Genomic DNA, 22,384 nt, shown 5'->3' on the forward strand with positions numbered 1-22,384 from the left:
CTGCCAACTCGTCTGGCTACTCGAATCCCGAGTTCACCTGAGCCACTCCCAGTGCAGTTACAAAATAATATCACTGGAGATGACGATACAGGAGTCCTTTTCATGCTGGAACCATTTGGTTTGTGTGTTTTTTTGACCTCGATAAAGCATATGATACTACTTGGAGGTACAACATTCTTTGCAACTTCATGAATGGGGACTACTTGGATGCATGCCGCTTCTTATCCAATCCTTACTTGAGGACTGGCGTTTTCGATATCATGTAGGTGATGGCTTGTCTGACTGCTTTGCACAAGATAATTGGGGCCCCAAGGCAGTGTCCTCAGTGTTACATTGTTTGCCATCGGTATCAGTGGCATTTCCTCTGCAGTCAGGAGCCTTGTCAAATGGTCTTTGTTTGTGGATGATTAAGCAGTCGTCTACTCTTCCTCTGATCTTACAATGACAACAAGGTAGCTATAGCTGACCATTAGGAGCCTGGAAACCTAGGCCAGGCAACTGGTCTTTTGGTTCTCACCCAAGAAGACCACATGTGCTCATCAAAGTTTTACCCAACCAGTGCTCACAGTGGGGGACAATATTTTACATTTTCAAGAAACGGTGCAGTTTTTGGTTTTATTATTTGACTCGAAATTAACATGGCTCCCACACCTGAAAGACTTACAAACAAAGAGTGTCCAGTCATTGAATATTTTGAAATACCCTACCGGAAAAAGATGGGGAACTGACAGGTGTCTGCTCCTCTAGTTTTATAGGACATTTGTTCGATCACATTTAGATTATGACTGCATGGTCTACGGATCAGCCCATTCTTCCTACTTCAAAATGTTAGATGCTGTCCAACATGAGGGCATTCGGATGTTGACTGGAGCCTTTCGGACCAGCCCAGTTCAAAGTCTGTGTGCAGAGGCTGGTGAACCACCACTCTGGATTCGGCAGCGTATCCTTTTGGCTTGACAGGTGCTGAAAATATCAGTGTCACCTCAGACATTGACATTTAGTTTAATGGTCCAATCCACATTTGAACCGTTGTTCAGGAATTGGCTCCTTACAACCAAGCCATTTGGAGCACGTGCTACAGACTGTGTCAAGCATCTGGATCTATCAGGCATCAAAATACACAGCCAAGGATGGAGTGCATTGCTGCCTTGGCGTCTTCAGAGGCCCAAAGTGATTTTAGCTTTACACAATACAAGAAAACTTGTACTCCAGATTATGTTTTTACAACTGTGTTTTCGTCCATTTTAAGTATGTACCACAGTTTTATTGTTATTTATACAGTTGGATCCCAGTAAGAGTGTGTCCTCTGTTGTTCTAATGTTTTCCCTGATAGGATCTTCAAAATGCATCTTCCAGAACAATTTGCAAATTACAGTGCAGAATTATATGGCATTCTGATGCCACTGAAGACTGTTCACAGACATCACCGGACAAGGTTTCTTGTCTGTTTCAGACTCACTTAATGCACTGCAAGCACTTCACCGAAAGTATCCAGTAGACAAGATGAATCAGCTCTTCCATGACTCCTTACAGTGGTTCCAACACCATGGCAAGAAGGTGATCTTTTGCTGGGTACCTGGCCACATTGGAATACAGGGCAATGACATGGCCGACAGAGCCGCTAAGGAAGCTTGCCAGGATTGTACTGTCCATCAATGTCCCATCCCATTGCACATCATCATCCCATTTTCTGACAGACGTATCTTGCATCAGTGGGAGACTGAAGGGCCGTAGGTGACAGAAAACAAACTGCTGTCACTCAAATTGATCACAAAGGCATGGCAGACTTCATGTCAGCCTCACTGTTGGAAGGAGGTTCTGCTTACTAGACCGTTCATCGGAAATAGCCCTTTAACACATTGCTTCCTCCTTCGGAGGGAGGATCCACTAATCTGTGAAGTCTGAGGCATGCCAGTTACAGTTCAACACATTACGGCCACGTGGGTCCTTTATAATGATACTAGGGCTCTCAGTCTTGATGGAGATCTGCCCACAATCCTTGCAGATACTGATTCCAGTGTTACAAGGGTGGTGAAATTTTGTGAATTGTCAGGCCTTATCACTAAATTGCTGGGAAGGGCAGTAGACTTTAATACACGATAAACTGCTCCACATGTGGGGACAGCCTTCATCCCCACCCATGAAATTAGCATGCTGACTTTTCGTCAGGGTGCTGATGACCGTGATGTTGAGCACCCCTCACTTCAAATAACATCATCATCATCAGCATCATCATCATCATCATCATTATCGTCGTCATCAAGAAATAGTGCCCAGAACATTACAACACCTTAAATGTCTCTAAATCTAGATGTACAAAATGAAATGATTAAGCTAACAAATGAACCAAGGAGAACTTCAGCATTGTAAAAGTAACTTTGAGACTAAAAAAGGTCCTTTTATGTGACTTCAATGAAGACATTAATTTTTAGACCATCGTTTTGTCTGAAACTGACCTCATTTCTTTGAGTTTCCAGTAATCTTCTAGAAATTCACCCTATTCTTGAAAGTTTTTATAAAATCTTATTTTATTCAGAAACAATCGGTTGCATTGTTTTTGAGAAGAGGTGTTATGAGACTCGCAACTAATTAATGAAATATCACTTTTCTGAAAAAGAAAGGAAACAGTGAGTCAGATTTTTACTGATAAAATGCATTTTAGGTAATGCTCTTTGAAATGAACGCTAAGCCTCACAGTAACAACACTCTGCTTTAGAGAAAGAACAACATATAATAAATGAATTTACAGGAAAATGTGACAAAATATTGTTATTAGCATAAAAATTTCTAATAGTGAACCAGACATTGTTCTCTCTCTCTCTCTCTCTCTCTCTCTCTCTCTCTCTCTCTCTCTCTCTCTCTCTCTCTCTGTGTGTGTGTGTGTGTGTGTGTGTGTGTGTGTGTGTGTGTGTGTGGACGTGCATAGCAACTGAATGTGATTTGTAATTTTTTTTTTTCCAGGCAATTGCTGCACGTGATGCAATGGCGAAGTGTTTGTATGGCGCCTTGTTTGATTGGATTGTCATGCAAGTAAATCATGCTCTGTTATCAAAAAAGGACACACTGCGAGATCATCAGGGAAATTCAATAGGTGTTCTTGATATTTTTGGGTTTGAAGACTTTGGTTTGTGTAATAGGTAATTATATTTGTAGTCCTAATAATGAGTAGTATTTTTAGTCTGCTGTCACATTTGGAATTCAGGATTCTTGACTGAACTGTTTTCATTTTAATATTTATTCACTGTTTACTGCCTCAGGTCATAGTTTTTGGTTAGGTTATTGGTTAACTTGAATTTAAAACTGTGTTTGATCTCAGATGTTCAGGAGCAAACCTGAAATACAGTTCAGTTGCAATGCATCGGTTGGACTGGCCGACCAGTACGGTTGCAGGTTTGAATCGTGCCTTGGGCATGGATGTGTGTGATGTCCTTATGTTAGTTAGGTTTAAGTAGTTCTAAGTTCTAGGGGACTGATGACCTCAGAAGTTAAGTCCCATAGTGCTCAGACCCATTTGAACCATTTTTTGGTTGGACTTCCAAGCATAACATTTCCACTCACTGACCTTTTTAGCAGTAAAAAGAGTCTTCTGCATTTAACTCTATGGATTAGCGATGCTCAGAGTGTGCTCTGCAGAGCCATGGTGCTTCGCAAGGCCTCCATGAGGCTCTGCCAAAATAATATCAATGTGATGACTAAAGCATGTCAGGTTTTGTCAAATACTGAAAATAAAGGCTGTTGTAAATGTATCAGTGTTGACAATATCAGGAAAAGTACATCAAGAAAAGAAGAAGATTTGTTTGCTACTCACTGTAAAGATTACTTGGTGAATTGCAGACTGGCACAACGAAAAGATTGTTCCATCCGAAGCTGCCTGCATGAAAGCGCACGCGTGCCCACACACACACACACACACACACACACACACACACACACACACACAAAAGAAGGCACATCTCAGGCACTCATGACCACAATCACTGGGAGCTCGGGCCAGAATGCTGGAGATAATGGTCTTATGTGCTTGCTTGCTTGTGTGTGTGTGTGTGTGTGTATGGGCGCGCGCGCGTCGTTTCTTCTTTTCTGAAGATGGCTTTGGTCAAAAGTTACATTGTAACAGTCTTCTTGCTGTGCCTGTCTGCAACTCAACGTGCCTTCTTTATGGTGAGTAGCAATCTATCCTTTTCCTAACTTGTTGATACCCCAACTTGGAGTTTCCATTGTTTCATATCAGTGTTGGTTTTATAAAAGTTATTTTTTCTCTCAGTTTGTAATAGCCAAAAATGAGGCAGCAAGCAGCATAATAAATACACAATAATGCTATGATCAAAAACTACAAACAAAAGAATTCAGCTTGTATGAGTAGGTATGTGGCAACTAGGTACTTGCCTGACACTACACGTGATACAGCGGCCGTGCTGATGCTTCACCCCCTCCCCCCAGTACCTCACCCCTCTTTTTCTTTCCACTTGCCATGTCATTTACATATGCCGCAAACATTCCACTGTGCTCTCTCCAGCTCTATCTCATCAACAAACACCTCGAACTGCCTCAATGGATTTTTGTTGCTTCGCTACCTGTAGCTTCACCAGCAGGGGGCTCGGACCATTGTATACTCGATTTGTGTTTGTTATTGAATGCAGTTGAAAAATTCATTGTCTTTTGGTGCTATTATTCTACATATATCACATTGAAAAATTAAACAGTTGACTTTAAAAAATAGAATGGAGGGTTGGCTTCAAGGTGTTGCAACAGAATCTTGCCTTGAAAGTTCAAAGGAGTCTTGCCCATAAGATGTGCCATCAAACTCAAAGATTTCCAGTAAATATCCATTACAACCGTAAACTTCTTGCCATGTAAATAACAGTGAAAGTATGAGTCCCATATATAACTGCTAGCATTTCCTTTTTTGTTGTGGGGTAGTTATGCTCCACACTGTTCATTTGCCTTGAATCATATAGCGTCCACCCCTCAAGTTGTCACTGTAGTCTATTATACTCTCTGCCAACTGTTGAGTTATAAACTCTTACATTAGGGGCTTCCTATAAACCTGCACATTGGTACCTGTAGCATAACATGTTGCTGGTAGAGGACCCTTCATCTTAAAAAAATCCATAAATTGTAGTAGTAAAGCTTCCATTGCGTGCCGATGCTATCTTGCAAATGACCAACTTTTTTGTGTAATGCTTCTGCATTGACAGTTCACTTGTGACTATGATCATCGCATGACCTATCAATATCGTCTACCTCTAATACCTCTGAAGTGGTAATGATTAAGCCCTTTGGCAGACTAACTGTGTCCCTTCCGAAGTTATCCAAGCTTACAGGAATTGTAAATTCACCTTTAATACTACGTGTGCACACTACACATCTGTGCCGAAACAGTGCATTTTGTATAACTCTTCATTTTTCGACAGTGGCTCTACCACATGTAATTCATCATCTGGTAAATAAGTATCAATATAAATGCTAACGTTCTGTTCCTGCTGGTATTTTATCGGGGGAACCAATGTTTAGCGCATATGTTTACAGTTGTAGTTGGCAGCACCTTCATTAGCGATGCTCCTTGTGACAGTGCCTCGGTTGCTGCTATACCCTCCAATGAAGATAAAATCTCAGTGAGTCCTACTTTATACTTCAAAAGACGAATTTTGACATGATGTTTGTCAAGAAAATCTAGTCCAAGAATTGCTGAATATCCATCACCCATGTATGGTAATGCTTTTATATGGACACAAAAATTTCCAATTCTCATACTAAAAGTAAGTAGTGTCATACCTAAGAACTACATGATATTGTCACTGACTCCATGCAGACAAAAGTCTCCTCCTGCCTGCGAGGTGCAGACTGATGACTGATACGTGTCCACCAATTTCCACCAGAAATTTATGTTCCTTGCCTGCCACAAAGCGTGCCAGTAACGTTCTGTCTGTGCTTCTGTTTGTGCCCACCAACATTTGAAACATTCTCATTTGTATTTTACTGTGGCTTTCCATTGACAGTGTTTTTCCTGCCTTTAATTTCCACAGCTCTGCGCTTGATGTTGAACTCTCGAACTCGTCCACGCTTATATCTTTCAGGTTGCCAACATTGCTTCACTACATGATCTTTACACTCACGTTATAATGCTTTAACTCTGAAGTGAGGACACAGTGGTCTGTACATACTCTTCTGGCGATGTCAGTGTCTTCCAATTGCGTAGTAACCCTAAGATCCACAGCCAAGTCTCCAGAATTTTCCACCCTCACCGTACATGATATCTCGGTAGGGATACCACATAGAAAAACATCCTCATCCATATTTTTGTCTTCTAGCACCAAGACTCTTATCGACTTCTACATTTTGCGTCACTTGGTATGTCTGTGCATTTATATTTCAGATCCTACCTAAAAGGCTTCCACTGATTTCTTATGCTTTTACGTTAAAGTACTCAATTTTTCTTGGAACAACCTTGTGCTATTTTACTTCCGATAATGCTGTGATAAGCCATCAATTTACTATTGGAATGTATCCAGTGTACTAAGAACTCCATGGTACAACACGTATGTTTTAGCTCTTCCGTCAATCATAAATTAGTCACACAGAGAAAAGTCTCATCTCACCAACCACACTCTGTGGCAGCAGCCCTCACAATGCCAGAAAAAGGCATTGTTGAGGTAGGTGCCAATGGATCAAGAGGAGGAGGAGAGGGTCCACACAACTGTCTTAGCTTCCACTTATACTAATTTGCAATTGCTGAACCACAGCTTGTAAATGCTTCAGCCTGCTCACACAGCACCTCTTTCTCCAGCTATTGTTGAGAATTCAAACCTGACAATACCTGCAGCTGCTCTGTCAAAGTGGCAGAAGTCTCTCCCGTAGTAGCAGCACATGCGTCTGGAGTTTTGTGTAATCTAAAACTGCCATTTACAACAACAGACAAGTACAAATAGAGAAATTGTACTAAAAACACACAAACAAGTATTCGTTAATCCTTTTACTGTTCATTGCCCAACACTGCTCAGAAAATTCATGTACCAAATGCCCAAATCCTCTAAAATTACTACATGCTGCTGGCACAGCCTTGGTACCTGCCAGTTCATGCCCTGACAGGTTACAGAACTTACAGTACAGTGACGTTAAATACATTTCCATGACATTCTCTCTAAATAATGACAAGTTAATTGGCTCCGCCAATTCAACAAATGACCACCGTCAAGGTGCTGTTGATGTCTGTGCGACTTGACGTCTGTGCGACTTGACATGGTAAAGCCAGACACACACAGATACTAAAAAGGCCATCAACAGAGAAAATGTTCACTCACCACACCACATCGCGTCGATACTGCCAGATGATTGCCATTTCTGTAGGCATTCTTCCAATGTCATCGAAGTCCTGAGGTGACAGTGAATTCTGACAGCAGTGTTGTGACCCGAGGAGCTGGGTTCGCTTTGTGTACAGGAGGCTGAGCAGGGAATGTGGGAGAGTGGTCCACAATAGGTCTGTTTAGGAGGCGGCTAGGGGGGCAAAAGTGTTCACTCTCGCTTGCCGTCGGGAGTGAGTGCTCACTGTAAAATGAGGCAGTGAGATCTCATTACGTAGCGGGGAGGATGCACTACCTTCAAAGGAACGACTACAGTTAGACTCAGTGTAGCCTTACACAAACACATACCGAGCGTCTCTCCTAAGATTCTCAGGTGCATTCTCGCTAGTGCTTCAGCAGATATTTGAAATTTCATTTTAGCAACATTTAGCTGAAGTCAGCCCAAACAAATACTGCTCATATATTTTATATGACACCCATTGTTGGTACAAAATGTCTTTGTATTTCCCATTTCAAACAAAATCATTATTAAAGTTGAATCTTGTGTGCCCCTTTGGTAGAGCATTACCAAATTAGTCTAGTGTGTTATTTTTTTATTGATATGTGTTAACAGGAACAATAAAACACACAGAATAATCAGTACTCCAGCTGTGACAGCAGCGCTTCCGCATGGTAGCAGCAGCCTAGAGCAGTGATGTCGCTGCTGGAGTACTGATTATTCTGTGTGCTTTACTGTCTATGTTAATTCACATCCATAAAAGGAATATTGCACTAGACTGGTTTGGAACCACTCTATTGAGTGGGTGTGTAAAATACCAGTTTAAAAATAATTTGGTTTGTAACTGGAAACAAAACAATGTTTCCCATCCATCGAGGATGTTCCCATCGAAAACATGATAAGCAATATTTGTCTGGGCTGATTCAGCTGCGTGCTGCAAAAAAGAAATTACAAATATATGCTAAAACACCAGGGAAAATGCACCTAACGACTCTTAGGAGAGATACCTATATACTTCTGGTGCAGGGCTTAAATGGAGAATAGCTGTTTTTAAATCAATCAAAAGTAGCACGATGGCTGGGTGAGGAACTTCAAAGTAAAAGTCAGACACATCAGTGTGGGTCATTCCATGCCAAGTCGTCTAGAGGCTCCCACATGACCCTCATGGATTTTGATGAAATTTTGTATGAACATTCGCACATGTTCTCAGTGAACACTGGTAAAGTTTCAGTTTCAGGAATTCAATACTTTCGGAGATACAGTCACTTGTTTAAGGTCATAGCACAGCTTTCTATAGTGCGTCCTTGAATTTTCAGCAACTTTGAGATGAGATGTCTCTGTAAGTATTTGCATGAAAGAAACAAAACTTGGCCATCTTATACAACATTTAGGGCTCTGTAAAGCAAAATATCAAGAATAGGATTTCTGAGCAATTTTCATATAGATAATTTGAAGCAAAGTTGGGCGAAAAAAATAGCTGTTTAAAAAAAAATGCAAACTTTAGTTTTTTATATCTCCAAAAGTAATTGTGGGATGTACATGAAACTTTGCACACCATAACTCACCAACATAAGGTTTTAGAATATAAAATTTCACTCTCCTATTGCTTTCCATTATTTCACAAATCTAGCGTGAAGTTGACGATTTTTCAAAAAGTGCTAAAAATGGGTATTTCTAGTCAAATTTTTCAAAACAGTGTTTTCTTCAAACTCTTCTAAACCATGGTCATTAGAAAGAGCATATTCTAAACTATCTATAAAAGTGGATTTGGTTTTGCGATGCAAGCATGTAAGGCCCTAAAAAGTAGCATCATCAAAGAGGCGCACTGGAAGTTTGAACACATTTTTCTGCCACTCAAATTGTACCCAAAATCTTTTATTTTGCCTTATACATGTTTATTAATGTCTGGGATAAGTGAAATAATAAGTCCTGGTGAATAGGACCTAGCTTAAGTCCAAGTAGCAAAAGAATAAAAATAGAAACAATGTTATTTCTTAATTGTCACCCCCCGCCCCCTCCCACTCTCTCTCTCTCTCTCTCTCTCTCTCTCTCTCTCTCTCACTGTCATACACACACACACACACACACACACACACACACACACACACACACACACACACACACACACAATTATTATTAAGAATGAATGTAAATCGTAAACTTTATTTGCATAATCATCTAATTATTAGTTGCCTGTTTAATGAACAACACCAGCTTACTGATGGAAAAGAAGTGTATAATTGAGGTGCTATGGTCCATGGTGGCTTAACCACTGCTAGTTTCATTTCACCTGAGAAAACCAGCATTCCCATTGCCATCAGGGCCACGCCCGATAGCTTAGCAACAACAGCCACTGGTGAGTTTCTTTACCACAGGATCTCAAGCCTGATAAGGTTTTCTTTATTCAGGTTCCCAAGCCTGACAGTAAAATTATTTAAGTGCCCTGTGTAAAATTAGAAGGCACTCTTGGGTTCCTTAGATTGTTTCCTCTAACCTATTTCAATTTTTGATATGCTACATTAATTTTCTGATGAATATCAAGAGGAATGGTGTATTGCCGGCCAGACAAATTTACTGATGGAGCTGGAATAACTGCAATAATGTGGTGTTCCGGAACCCAGTACTTGTCGCTTCTTGGTGGCCAATAAAATGAATTTGCTGGACCATGTGGGTGCATAAAGTTTATTAATGCATCCCTTTGCTCTGTGGAGGTCTCACAGATATTCCCAATCCACCACACATTTTCATAGATGCATGCAACATATTGTCCTGGTTGGAGAGCAGACATTAATGTGCCTCCTTCATTACTGTGACCCATTTTAGCTAGAAAAGATGAACAATCATTTGAAACTCTGCTGACCTGAATTGTTGTTTCATCAATAGGTAAAAAGTGATGATTTTCTCTAGTGCCTGCTACAATTTGTCCAAGTTTAAACCTCTCTTCTTGTGACACAATATTTTTTTTCAATTTCTTCTTTACTGACGAAAACAAATTTAATTCCATTAATGTTTTCAGAGCAGAAGTGAAACAGATCTAGGGGGGTAAGAATTTGTCCATTAAGTGGCCGTTGCAAGCTTGCTCTTGCTGCTAACCGCTTTGTTGTACCTCCAATCCCATCACAAGGTGATTTCCCGTGACTAGTAGCAAAAAAATTCCATTCGGCTGTCATTCCAAAATCACTCTTATGATAGCACAAATTTAGGAAATTCTTGAAATTTTTATATTAATCACTGGAGCCATCACTGAAATAATGAATGTAGGATATCTGTGCAAACCGTGCTTTTATATATTTGATGAGCTCCTTGATAAAAACGTGAACTGTAATAGTGCCATGCCGCAAACAATCACTGATAATGCAAAAACTTACGGATCCTACTTTCTCATTTTGACGAAAGTAGATAACAAATGGATGAATTGTTGCTTGGCTATTGTCCCAGTGGAAGCCTTGCACAGCATCCTGAATGATAAAAGAATAATTTTCTGCAAAATCCATTAGGACAACAAGCTCTTTGTCTCTCAGATGACATTTAAGGCTTTTGAGATCCAAGCTTTGATGCTTGGCAATGTAATGATGGCATGACAGACTCCATATTTTATTTTTTACATCTTCAATAAATTCATCCACTACTATCCAGTGTGGCCCAATCGGTATGTATCCATTGCTTAAACACAATAACTTCCTGTGGCTCATGATCTAGGAAGTAGCTGGGAATTTCAGATGCTATAGCTTTGGGCCCAATACACCTTTCACAGTGATGTAGCATGCACTGTTTAGAGTTCAAACTGCAAACTGCCTTGCTGAGAATCTCCTTATAATTTTCACGTATACCAGCTCCGCTAAGCATAAGCTTAACATTTTGGTGAATTGCACAGACGCAAACTGCATGCATTCCAGCTGATCCTACTGTTACACACCATTTGGGTCTAAGTTCACAAAACTTTGAGAACCCTATTTCTGGACCATTTATATTCTTATAGATAACATACATTTCCCGTAAATTGCAAAGTAACAATCTTTTCTGCATGTATGTCTTTCTATATAAAAGACTAACTGAAATGCTATCTTTTTTTCCAGGGCACACCCTACTATACTCATCATCTTCAAAAAAATTTCGCACTCTACTAGCAACTTCTGCTGGTAATTTCCTGCTTTGCCTATTTTCGGGAAGTGCCAGAATGCCCTTCTCTGCCTTAAGCTTCCTAGCATTCTTCACCATTCTTTCGGAGACACCGAACTGAGCTGCTGTTTTTCTGACTGTCCAACGTACAGGTGCCAAGGTTAAAATTTGCATCTGTTCTTTATGAATTGCATTCTGCATCTTGGCTTTCAGTTCAGTCAGCAAATGTGCATAGTCAGCACAGTTTCCACATTCCTTAATTTCACTAGCATCTTCAGTTTGTCGGTTTACTCCCATTGCATTTACAATTCTGTTTTTAATCACATTTTGAGCCTTTTGAATTTTCTTCTTCACGTATTGGGACTTATCTCTGTAGCTTATTGTTCTCTTCAGGGGTGAAATACCGATAGACAATAAGCTACTATTTAATTCTTCTTTTGGTGTAAAGTCCTCATCAGAATGTGATGATGAGGCTGATAAAGCTTCGTCCAAGTGTTTATTTAAGGTAGTCCTGCAAGCCGGACAAATTTTCTGACCTGGCTTTATCTTATTAACAAGCTGCTTCTTGAACATATCAGAAGCCTTATTAGCTGTTTCAGTATCAAGAGTGCGAATTCCTGCCTTAACATTATGATTCACCTTCCCAAACGGATTGAAGCTTTTTTTAACCTCTCATATTGTGTCAGTAACAGGGCTTCATGGTGTAGGCAAACTTGAGAGGTATTGTCCTGCTTTGCTTCAGAACGTCGGACCAACAACTCTTTCCTCATCACTAAAATCCGCAAACCATTTTAAAGCAGCTTTTTTGGCAAAGAAAGTGACATGACACTTTGTTCCTTGCCAAATTGAGCAAGAAGGTATGCTGTTCCCTTCTGCATCCATCTCTTATCAGTAACTAAATAATGTATTTGGCCTCTAAGTGCAAATTATAATCTGCTTAAATTTCAGACAAATTGCTACTGAATGAAATTATACACAATGTATAATACCAATGAAAAAAATCTAATAAGAGATATATGCTATAAAAGACACAATCAAAGCAATTTTTTGTAAATTAGATTACAAACTTTTATGATCTTACGAATCACTTAACAAGCCACACTCAGTCAAGAGAACCCACTCACTATGCTGCAAACACACCATTGAAATACTGATTGTTGAAACAAGGCTCACAATAATGAAACAGTCTGATTGTTAAAGTAATTGTTGCCATTATATTCTCTATAAACAGTGAATCTTGTGAATTTTCGCTGTGAAACTAGTGGTTATGTATGTACCAAGGTAGTAGGCTACATTTAAGTGTGATTACATACAAAATTAAAACTCTTAGATGTTTAACCAACCAATTTCACATGTTTCCCTAATAACTTCAAGACAAAAATTCACATGTTACAACACCTAGGTATTAAAATATCTGCAATATTGATTGGAAACTTTACATTACTTGATGCATGATTCAAGCAAACCGATTCTTTTTTGGAAAAATGTTTCGTACAATTGAATCCAAGAATTAGGTCTCCATTTTCCACTTGTAAATATTTACCATTTTGAGAAGTACAAAAAATATGAAGCTATTATTCATTGAATTCTTTATGATCGGTGTTTTTTTTTACAAATGAGGAGAGAACGCTTACGATAAACGTAGAAGGGCTACTTCTCATAGTTTTCAAGTTTTTCTGGCAGTCTCATTGCCTATGTACCAGATCTTTTTATTTCAATTATTCAAGGCACTAATAAACATTTATTAGGCATAACAAAAGGTTTCAGGTATAATTTGAGTGCCAGAAAAATGTGTTCAAACTTCCAGTGCGCCTTTTTGATGATGCTACTTTTTAGGGCCTTATATGCTTGCATTGCAAAACCAAATCCTCTTTTATACATAGTTTAGAATATGCTCTTTCTAATGACCATAGTTTAGAAGAGTTTGGAGAAAACACTTTTTTGAAAAATTTGACTAAAAATATCCATTTTTAGCACTTTTTGAAAAATCGTCAACTTCACCCTAGATTTGTGAAATAATGGAAAGCAATAGGAGAATGAAATTTTATATTCTAAGACCTTGTGTTTGTGAGTTATGGTGTGCAAAGTTTCAGGTACATCCCACAATTACTTTTGGACATATAATAAACTAAAGTTTGCATTTTTTTTAAACAGCTATTTTTTCGCCCAACTTTGCTTCAAATTATCTATATGAAAATCGCTCAGACATCCTTTTCTTAATATTTTGCTTTAAAGAGCTCTAAAAGTTGTATAAGATGGCCAAGTTTTGTTTCTTTCATGCAAATACTTACAGACATATCTCATCTCAAAGTTGCTGAAAATTCAAGGATGCACTATTGGAAGGTGTGCTATGGTTTCAAACAAGTGACTATATCTCTGCAAGTATTGAATTTCTGAAACTGAAGCTTTACCAGTGTTCATTGAGAACATGTGTGAATGTTCATACAAAATTTCATCAAAATCCATTATGGTCATGTGGGAACATTTCTCGATATTAGACCACTGGGCACGGAATGGCCCGTATCAGTTTGCAACATGTCAGTGCAGACAGAGAAAATTCAGTTTACAGCAACATCACAATACCTTTCTTGCAAAGGATTATCAAAAGTTGGAAAGTGAACAGTGAGAAGCAGAGCTGCAAAAATTGAAAAAAAGAGCTGTTACGTGATGTACCGAAAGAAAGAAATTGTCATATGGGAGTACAGAAATAAACATCTGAATAAAATTTCCCAACATTTTCACTATGAAAATATATTTTTGTTTTTAGGAGGGACACTCAACATATGAATCTGCAGTTAGTTTACTGCTTTTCTCTTTGCAAGTGTTGCACAGTTTCACTGATTTTCAGTTGATGTTGACAATGTGGAAATTGTTCTACAATTAGAACTTACAGACCTTCACTGTAATGTTGCATGATAGGTTTCATAACAAAATTAGTATTGTAGACTTATTTCCTTAATGTAAATTTCCATGACTTAACAAATCTGTAGATATGATTATATCAATGTTTCAATCTACATTCTTGTGCGAGCAACATTTTTCTGCAGTGAAGAGAATGAAATCTACCGACAGAAGCTCACTGACTTCAATTTAAAACTTGTCTTAGAATTAACAGTGCCCAAAAAGAGATACCAAACATTGACGCTTTGATGAATAGCAAAATAAATAATATTCAGTGACATCCTATGCTTTCGTATTTAACATGTAAATAAAGTAATAATGAAGTGTGTTTGACAGTTTAAATTTCATCTTAAAATGGCATTCTTCATAAGGGTGCATAAATCATAGGAAAAACCTTTCGTACTTATATGCCTCACATTGTTCACTGCATCAGAATGTTAGAAGAGATGCTTCATGTCACTGTCATTCCTTGTTAATACAACAGCCCAACAAAATAAATTTGCCATGAAATGCATTGATGAGCTACCATGAAGCAATGTATCTCCATAGAACATTACGTTACTGGCTTTAGAATTAAGATTTGTTGCAAAGCTATCTAGTCTCAATTCCTCCCTCCTCTCTGTTCCCTTCACCACTACTTTAACCACTACCTGTCACATGAGCGAGCCTGTTGCCCACTGTTTTGGCTTGAGTATGAGCCAGCTCATATGAGCAGATCATGGAACAGGCCTAGTCTAGAGTATACCCGAAGTCATTTGCAACACAGTGGTGAACGTAACAACATTTATTTGCCAGTATGAATTTACAAAGTTATTAGTTTGTGTCAGTGTATTGGATGGCAGTCAGACATCAGTGTGAGTCACAAAGTAGTGATGATGTGCCCCATCAGTGAGATGTGACGTCTCAGCCACAAGTTGATGAGTGACGGCCATGTGTTGTTGTGCAGGCAGCAGCATGCGGGCGGGCAGGCACCCGGGCAGACACTGCTCATCCCGAATGTTTCTGTGGTGCACTGGAGCCCTTACATCTCAGTGCTCTTGTAGACAGCCCAAAGTGATTAGGTGATAATAACCGACTCTGTGATCCAGGATTAGGCTCTGGTCATCCACCATGGATTGACCAAGACTGCAGCAGATGTTCACGAGTTGACTAGAGGCACGCAGATGTGCCACATCTTAACCATATGGAGATAAAAGCTTGTAGGTTATCCACAGTTTGCCCTCAGTGGTGAAAGATGGGCAGAATACCAGTCTTCTCCTCATCTGCGGTGTCGCAGTAGGCAGCAATGACAAACCAAGGCAGTGGTTTGCATCATCTTTGTTGTGTTTCAGTGTTGAAGTCAGCAAGAGGTAGCAGGCAGACCATCATCGATCAGATGGTCATGGTTTCAGTGAAACTTGATAGACCTTCTTTGTCATTGGTTCTTGTGACACAGACAGAATGGCAGCATGACTGGATGTGTGTTTGAGCTCTAAGAGGCTCATTATTTAAATGAGTCGAGGCATGTGTACGACAGAGTTGCTGTTGGTACATTATTGAATTTACCCTTGTTTATTGGCCTCGTTAGCAAGCCTTGCCTCATTGTGGTTGCCAACCAAGGGTTATAGACTGTTGCAGTGGTGCTTGAAGTAATGGGGTGTTACTTAATACTGCCCTGTTACATAGCATCGTGGCATTTGCACATTTACTTCCTGTGCTTAGAGATTCTGTGGTAAAGCTTGCCTGGTGCCTTGTCTTCCACTACATCGGCGATATGCTGTGTTGACATTTTGATTGGCACACTAACCTCGAGCTGACCACTTCAGCTCTTAGCTCACCAGGTAGAACATTTAAAAAATGTAAGCGTTGATAGTGAAATTATTCTGTGGCGCAACAGAATGCTGTTTTCTATTACATGTGTGTATGCGCCACCCATGAGTCTGCGGTAGGTGAGTGGTAGCCTTTCCCTTAGTTTATGTATTGTTCCATTCAGAAATTTGGTGTTAATTTTAGATCTCTTTTATTCTGAAGACTGAAGGTTTTACATTCGTGGAACATGACTACTTGTCGGTAGTTACTTCTGAGTTTTTGCAGCATTGGTCTCATTTAACCCTTGTGTTTTAATTGGATGTTCTTGTGAACAGACCGCACCTGCAGCTGAGTGGTCAGTGTGGCTAATTGCCATGCCCCCCCCCCCCCCCCTCTCCCAGTCAGGTTGGAGCTTTTATCTTTTTGGTGCTGGTTGTTGTGTTGTCCTCATCATTATTTAATCGTCATTGATGTGCAAGTAGTTGGTGTGGTGTCAATAAAAAGACTTGCACTAGGCAGTCGAACAACTGCAGGTGGGGTCTCACTGCCAAATATCATCATACAATCATTTCATTTTTTGTGAACACTTTATTTACTTCAGTCTAAATATTTGCTTATGATCTGTTACAGTTTCGAACAATTTTGTATCAACTACGCAAATGAACACTTGCAGTACTACTTTAACCAGCACGTCTTCAAATATGAACAAGAAGAATATCGTAAGGAAGGTATTCGATGGACAAATATTGATTTTATGGATAATACAGGTTGTCTTCAGCTCATTGAAGGAAAACCAAATGGCTTGTTGTGTGTTCTTGATGATCAATGCAAGTAAGTAAGAACAATTTTTTTTGTATTTAAGATTTCATAGTGCATTGTTATGGATTCTTGACTTGATAAATTTTGTGACACAAGAATTGGAAAGGGTTGATATTAAACATTTTTATTGTGATCTATTCCTGAGAGTTCTTTTTATTTACAAAAAAATTTTTTTTGAAGTTTTCCAGGAGCGACTAATGAGACATTGTTACAAAAATTCAATTCCGTTCACAAAGACAACCCATTTTATGAAATACCCCAGCGGAGAGAAGCAGCATTTATTGTAAGGCATTATGCAGGAAAAGTTAAATACCAGGCAAGTACTTTTGGGAATCCAAAATTTTTGCAATGATTTTTCTAAGAAGAATAACAGTAGTGAAAAACACTAATAATAATTAATATGTAATCCCTGTGGCGCCATTGTATTGTATTGGTCTTAATATAAACTGCACCTGAATGTAATCAACACCCTCAATTTTGACCTAAAGGGGGGGGGGGGGGGGCCTAAGTGGAGAAATATTTGTCATATTACTCACTTACAAAAACTGTTCGCAATATGCTCACTCCTAATCTCATTTTTGAAATGTTTTGATGTGGATTAATTACACGCACATATCAGCCTCCAGGGCACTGGACATGTGCAGCACATCTTTAATACTTTGGCCCGAGTCTAGTAATGTTGTGAACCATGAAGAGAGAATCACTTCACACATAAGGCTGGTTAATGGTGTTCTAATCTAGCCAGATAGTGTGTGTAGGATCCTCATCTTAAAGCCAATCAAAATAGTGTTTTTTGCAAGCAGTTTTTCAATGACTTCCCTATGACATCAAGCACTTGCAGTTTGAAGTCCTGAAGTAATGACTATGCCTGCCTTCAATGCAGCAACAATTATGAGGCGACCTTTAAAAGCATCTAAACATACTTACTGAGTAACATACTTGCTCTGTAATTTCAAACAGTAGGTAGCCAGACCATCATGGATTCTGTTGTCACCCAGCCCTTTTCTTGGCATATCCTCTTATGGAAATTTGCATTGGACAAAGTTTTACACTTCAGAAAAACATAGTGGAACATCTTTTCTCCATCTACATTAAATGCTAACCTCACAGTAATTATTTGTTTTTCATTTTCGGTTGTTTGTAGTGAGGTATTTTTTGCTATTCCGTAGTCCACTATTTTATTGCTTGACATGTACCAAAAGATGGAACTCTTGAAAGTGTTTTAGAGGATAAGAGTATCTCTCAAAGCTGACTGTTTCTCTGTAGCACATAGAGGTCACTGTTTTTTAAGCATAAACTTGTGATACAAACCGATACTCCCTCTGGATTTTGTCCGTTATGTGTGTGAAATTTCCCAGGTATTTAACTGGATTATTTGTTGAGAAATAAGTATCCCATCTTCCCTTTTTATCTTGTGCAAATGAAAGCACCCTAGCTTCGAGTCTAGGATATCTCCCAGCTTTGGTGATCTATGGTGTTTCCTTGATGAAATGCAGTTTACAGGTTATTCTCCAAAGTGATACAATGCTGCACCATACATTTTCAGATGTATCTTTAAGATGTACCAGTTGCATAACAGATAATGGCAAGTTTGAAATTTACACACAAAAGGCACTCAATTCTGGTTTGTAGGTGCTTTTCTTTCATTGTTACCACTCATTGGTGTAGACTAAATGTTATGCTTTAGATTGTGTGTGTGTGTGTGTGTGTGTGTGTGTGTGTGTGTGTGGGGGGGGGGGGGACTGCACCTGCAATGTTCACTACCTTAATGAAATGTCAACAGCTGAAGATTGTTACATTGTTACCTCATGCACAACAATTAATTTCCAAATACTAGTGATATTGTTGATATTGTCTCTCCATTTAAAACTAAGGAAGTAGCATTATAGTTGAAGTTTCTAGAAAGGAAAATATAATGGTATTTGTAGGGTTGTACAGATAAGCTGCATTCTAACTTTTCATGGCCGAATTTTGAGGAAAAAAATGCAGCTTATGTATCAGCCAGTTCAGTAGTAGAAACTGGCAGAGTTGTTTATTGGTACACTGGATTTGATAATGCTTCAGTTGTCTTGTGCTTCGTCGTCTGTCCTCTGATCTTAAAAAGCATGTTTTAAATTATTGCAAACAAAGAGACTGCCCTGTAGTTGATGTAAGCACAAGCAGTATGACGATACCTTACTATTAATTCAGGTACAGATTAAGTTTTTTAAGAATTGCATGTCTTTTGTTAATGTACACCTTATTCACATATGTTAATGTTCTCCTTTCTTATGGAATCTAGATAACACAATGAATGAATGGAAGGGTGAGAGAATGAATGTCATATCCTAGAGAAACAGAAAAGAAGAGGGTGTTGCTATCCTTGTTAAGAACTATGTTAGATTTAATGCAATTGAAATTCATGATATTTTATGTGAGACAATATGTTGAGGCATGGGGTGCTCAGTTCGCTGTAAAGAAAAGGACGATGACATCTTATTGCGCATTCTCGTAGAATGCAACCAAGCACCTCCTTCCGAGCTTTTTAAAATGGGCAGGTTTTTGATAATTACTGTCCACTATATTTATTCCATGATGAGCTACATGGTGAACAATCAAATACATCATGAATCTAATAAAATGTACTAAGAGAGAAGGCAGGTCTGCATTGTGATTTAACCACTTCAACTCTTATTCAAAAAAGTGTCCAATCCAGTAGCATTTTAATCTTAAACTCAATACCAAATAACATCAGAAGTTTATGTAATAAAGCACAGTTTAATATTTGTGTTTAAGTGGTGAATATGGTGTCTTACATATGAGTGAACATATATTTTTGAAAGGACACTACTCACTAAGTAGTAGAAACTTAGAGCTGTCGACAGACACACAAAAAAGAATGAAAATCTCATAGCATTGGGACAAATCCTCAGAAATGTGTGCCCCCCACCTACGTGAACAAGTACAAGGTACCAGCCGAATACCGAACACACAATAGCAGAATTGCAGTTTGGCATGTGGACTGGGATGTGGGATGAGGGGCTGTGTTGGATGGGTTGAGTAGAGGGAGAAAGAGGTAGGTAGCAGGAGGGGGGGGGGGGGTTGGGGAAGGGTAGGTGATGACTCAGAGGGAAGTAGCAAGTGTTTGGGATAGGCATGCAGGAGGGAGAGGCAGCAAGAGCATGACCTAGGGAAGTGACACGGGCACCGAAGACGGCGAGTATGTGTGGCACACGGTGACAATGATGTGAGGGATGTCCACTGAGAGGAGGTGACAGGGCCCAAAGAAGGGGAGACTGTTGGGTACATGTTGTGGGTGCAGTGGGTTAGTGGAATTGATGCCCCCCTCTTCCCTCCTTTCCCCTTCTTCCCCCCACCTTCCCTCCTCCCTCTCTCCCCCTCCTCCCCGTCTCCTCCCTCTCCCCCCTCTCCCCTTCTCCCCCTCCTCACCCTCTCCCCATCCTCACCCTCTCCCCATCCTTCCCTTCACTCCCTCTCCACCCTCACCCCCCCCTCTCCCCTTCACCCCCTCTCCACCTCACCACCTCACCCCCTCTCCACTTCACCCCCGCTCCACCTCACCACCTCTCCCCCTTCACCCCCACTCCACCTCACCCCCCCTCTCCCCTTCACCTCCTCTCCCCTCTCTCCCTTCCCCTCTCTCCCCTTCCCCCTCTCCCCCTCCCCCTCTCCCCCTCCCTCTCCCCTGCCCTCTCCTTCACTCCCTGCCTCTTCCTCTCCCTCCCTCCCTCCCTCTTCCTCCCCCCGCTCTCTCTCTCTCTCTCTCTCTCTCTCTCTCTCTCTCTCTCTCTCTCTCTCATAATCCTAGCACAAACAGTAATGTGGCCACAAAGAACAAGAGGTTATTTATCCAGTCAAGTAAACAACAAACACAGAAACGGTACAAAAAAAAAAGTCGAAGAGAATCCTTGGACGGGCATTTGCCATGCCGTCCTTACGAGGGTGGTTCGTTAAGCCTGGTAAATTTCTATGAAAGAATGGAACATTATCTTTGCATTTTTATGGTTGGTAAGCTTTATTATTCCAAGGATTGTATAAAGCAGGGCTTCCCAACGTGTGGTCCGTGGACCCCTTAGGGGTCTGCTGGCTCTTTCTAGGGGGTCCGCGGCCACTTTTCACCAAATCTTGTAAAATAATGAGTAAAATTATTGAATAAAAATGTGAAAATCAAATCCATCACTATTTTTTTCCCCATGTGTGTACTTTTACTTCAGGTCGTATTCCCAAGCAGCCTTTGCGGTTCCTAAATGAGGACGCATACACAGTTTAGTGCTGGAGAATGCAATTTCTCTGATCGACTGTTTCACAACAATACGGGGGTCGTTTGTGCGCCGGTTCACGGCGCTAGATGCTTTGAAACCTTTTACACATGCGCGGAGTGAACTTTGTTAACCAATCGCAGCACTCACTGGCACGAATGCGGCCCCAAGCATCATTAAATGTTAAACTTGCTTTGTCAGTGCACTACCTATTTCATAAGTCGATTTTTGTCCAGTTTATTACTTCTAACATGGATCGGTGGCTGAAGTCAGGATCATTGAAGAAGGGTGCAGTTTCTCATCGCCTTCACAACAAGGGAAGTTTCCAGTTGAAATGAATGAGGAGGGAGCGACCAAAGGAAGAACAGTCACAAGAAGCTCCACAGCCAGATTTATTATGTGAAAATGCTGCAAGTACTCCATTGGTTGCAATATCCTGTGGAAGTGGAATAACCAAGAAGCATAAGTACAATGAAAGCTATTTAGAAATGGGCTTTATGGAGACAAAGGAGGGTTAAGCTCAGTGTGTAATTTGTGTGCGAGTCCTTTTGAACAGTTCAATGGTTCCAGTTAAATTGTGCCGGCATTTTGAAGGTACTCACCCGTATTTCCAGGCTAAAGACATCGATTTTTTCAAAAGGAAGAGTGCTGAACTTGCTGCTTCTCAGCATTGCATGAAAAGTCGAGCAAAAACAATTAATGAAAATTCATTAAAAGCTTCTTTCTTGGTTAGTTATTGAGTGGCAAAAACACCAAAGCTCATACCATTGCAGGAAAGCAATGATATTGTTTCTTGTATGCTAGACGAAAAGGCAGTAAAGCTTGTATCTTTGGTGCCATTATCAAACAATACTGTCAAGAGACGCATTGTTGATATGTCAAATGATGTGAAAGACACTCTTGTTCCTCGCATTGTAGACAATTCATTTTCTCTGCAGATAGATGAATCCACTGATGTTGCAGGATTAGCGATTTTATTGGCTTTTGTCCGTTATGAATACTCTGTATGTTTTGAGGAGGACCTCTTATTGTGCAGACCCACTACCTGCCAACACAACAGGTGCAGAAATATTCCGTCTATTGGATGATTTTTTTAAGGACTAACGAAGTTTCATGGTCTAATTGCATAGATGTGTGCGCAGATGGTGCAAAAGCTATGACGGGTCCTACAGTCGGAGCAATAATGAAAATAAAAGAAA

At 39.9% G+C, this 22,384-nt stretch overlaps 1 protein-coding gene across 1 annotated transcript in view; it reads left to right on the plus strand.

Annotated features, from left to right (window-relative positions):
• The window catches only part of LOC126413328 (unconventional myosin-IXa-like), a 347,425-nt gene that overhangs the window by 102,759 nt on the left and 222,282 nt on the right, over window positions 1-22,384 (plus strand). Inside the window, exons 7-9 of the mRNA XM_050083235.1 lie at window positions 2,962-3,137; window positions 16,738-16,938; window positions 17,107-17,246. Coding sequence (XP_049939192.1) covers window positions 2,962-3,137; window positions 16,738-16,938; window positions 17,107-17,246 — 517 coding nt within the window. The remainder of the gene's footprint in view (window positions 1-2,961; window positions 3,138-16,737; window positions 16,939-17,106; window positions 17,247-22,384) is intronic.

The sequence above is a fragment of the Schistocerca serialis genome, chromosome 7 (genome assembly GCF_023864345.2).
Source record: "Schistocerca serialis cubense isolate TAMUIC-IGC-003099 chromosome 7, iqSchSeri2.2, whole genome shotgun sequence".
In the NCBI taxonomy this organism is placed as follows: domain Eukaryota; kingdom Metazoa; phylum Arthropoda; class Insecta; order Orthoptera; family Acrididae; genus Schistocerca; species Schistocerca serialis.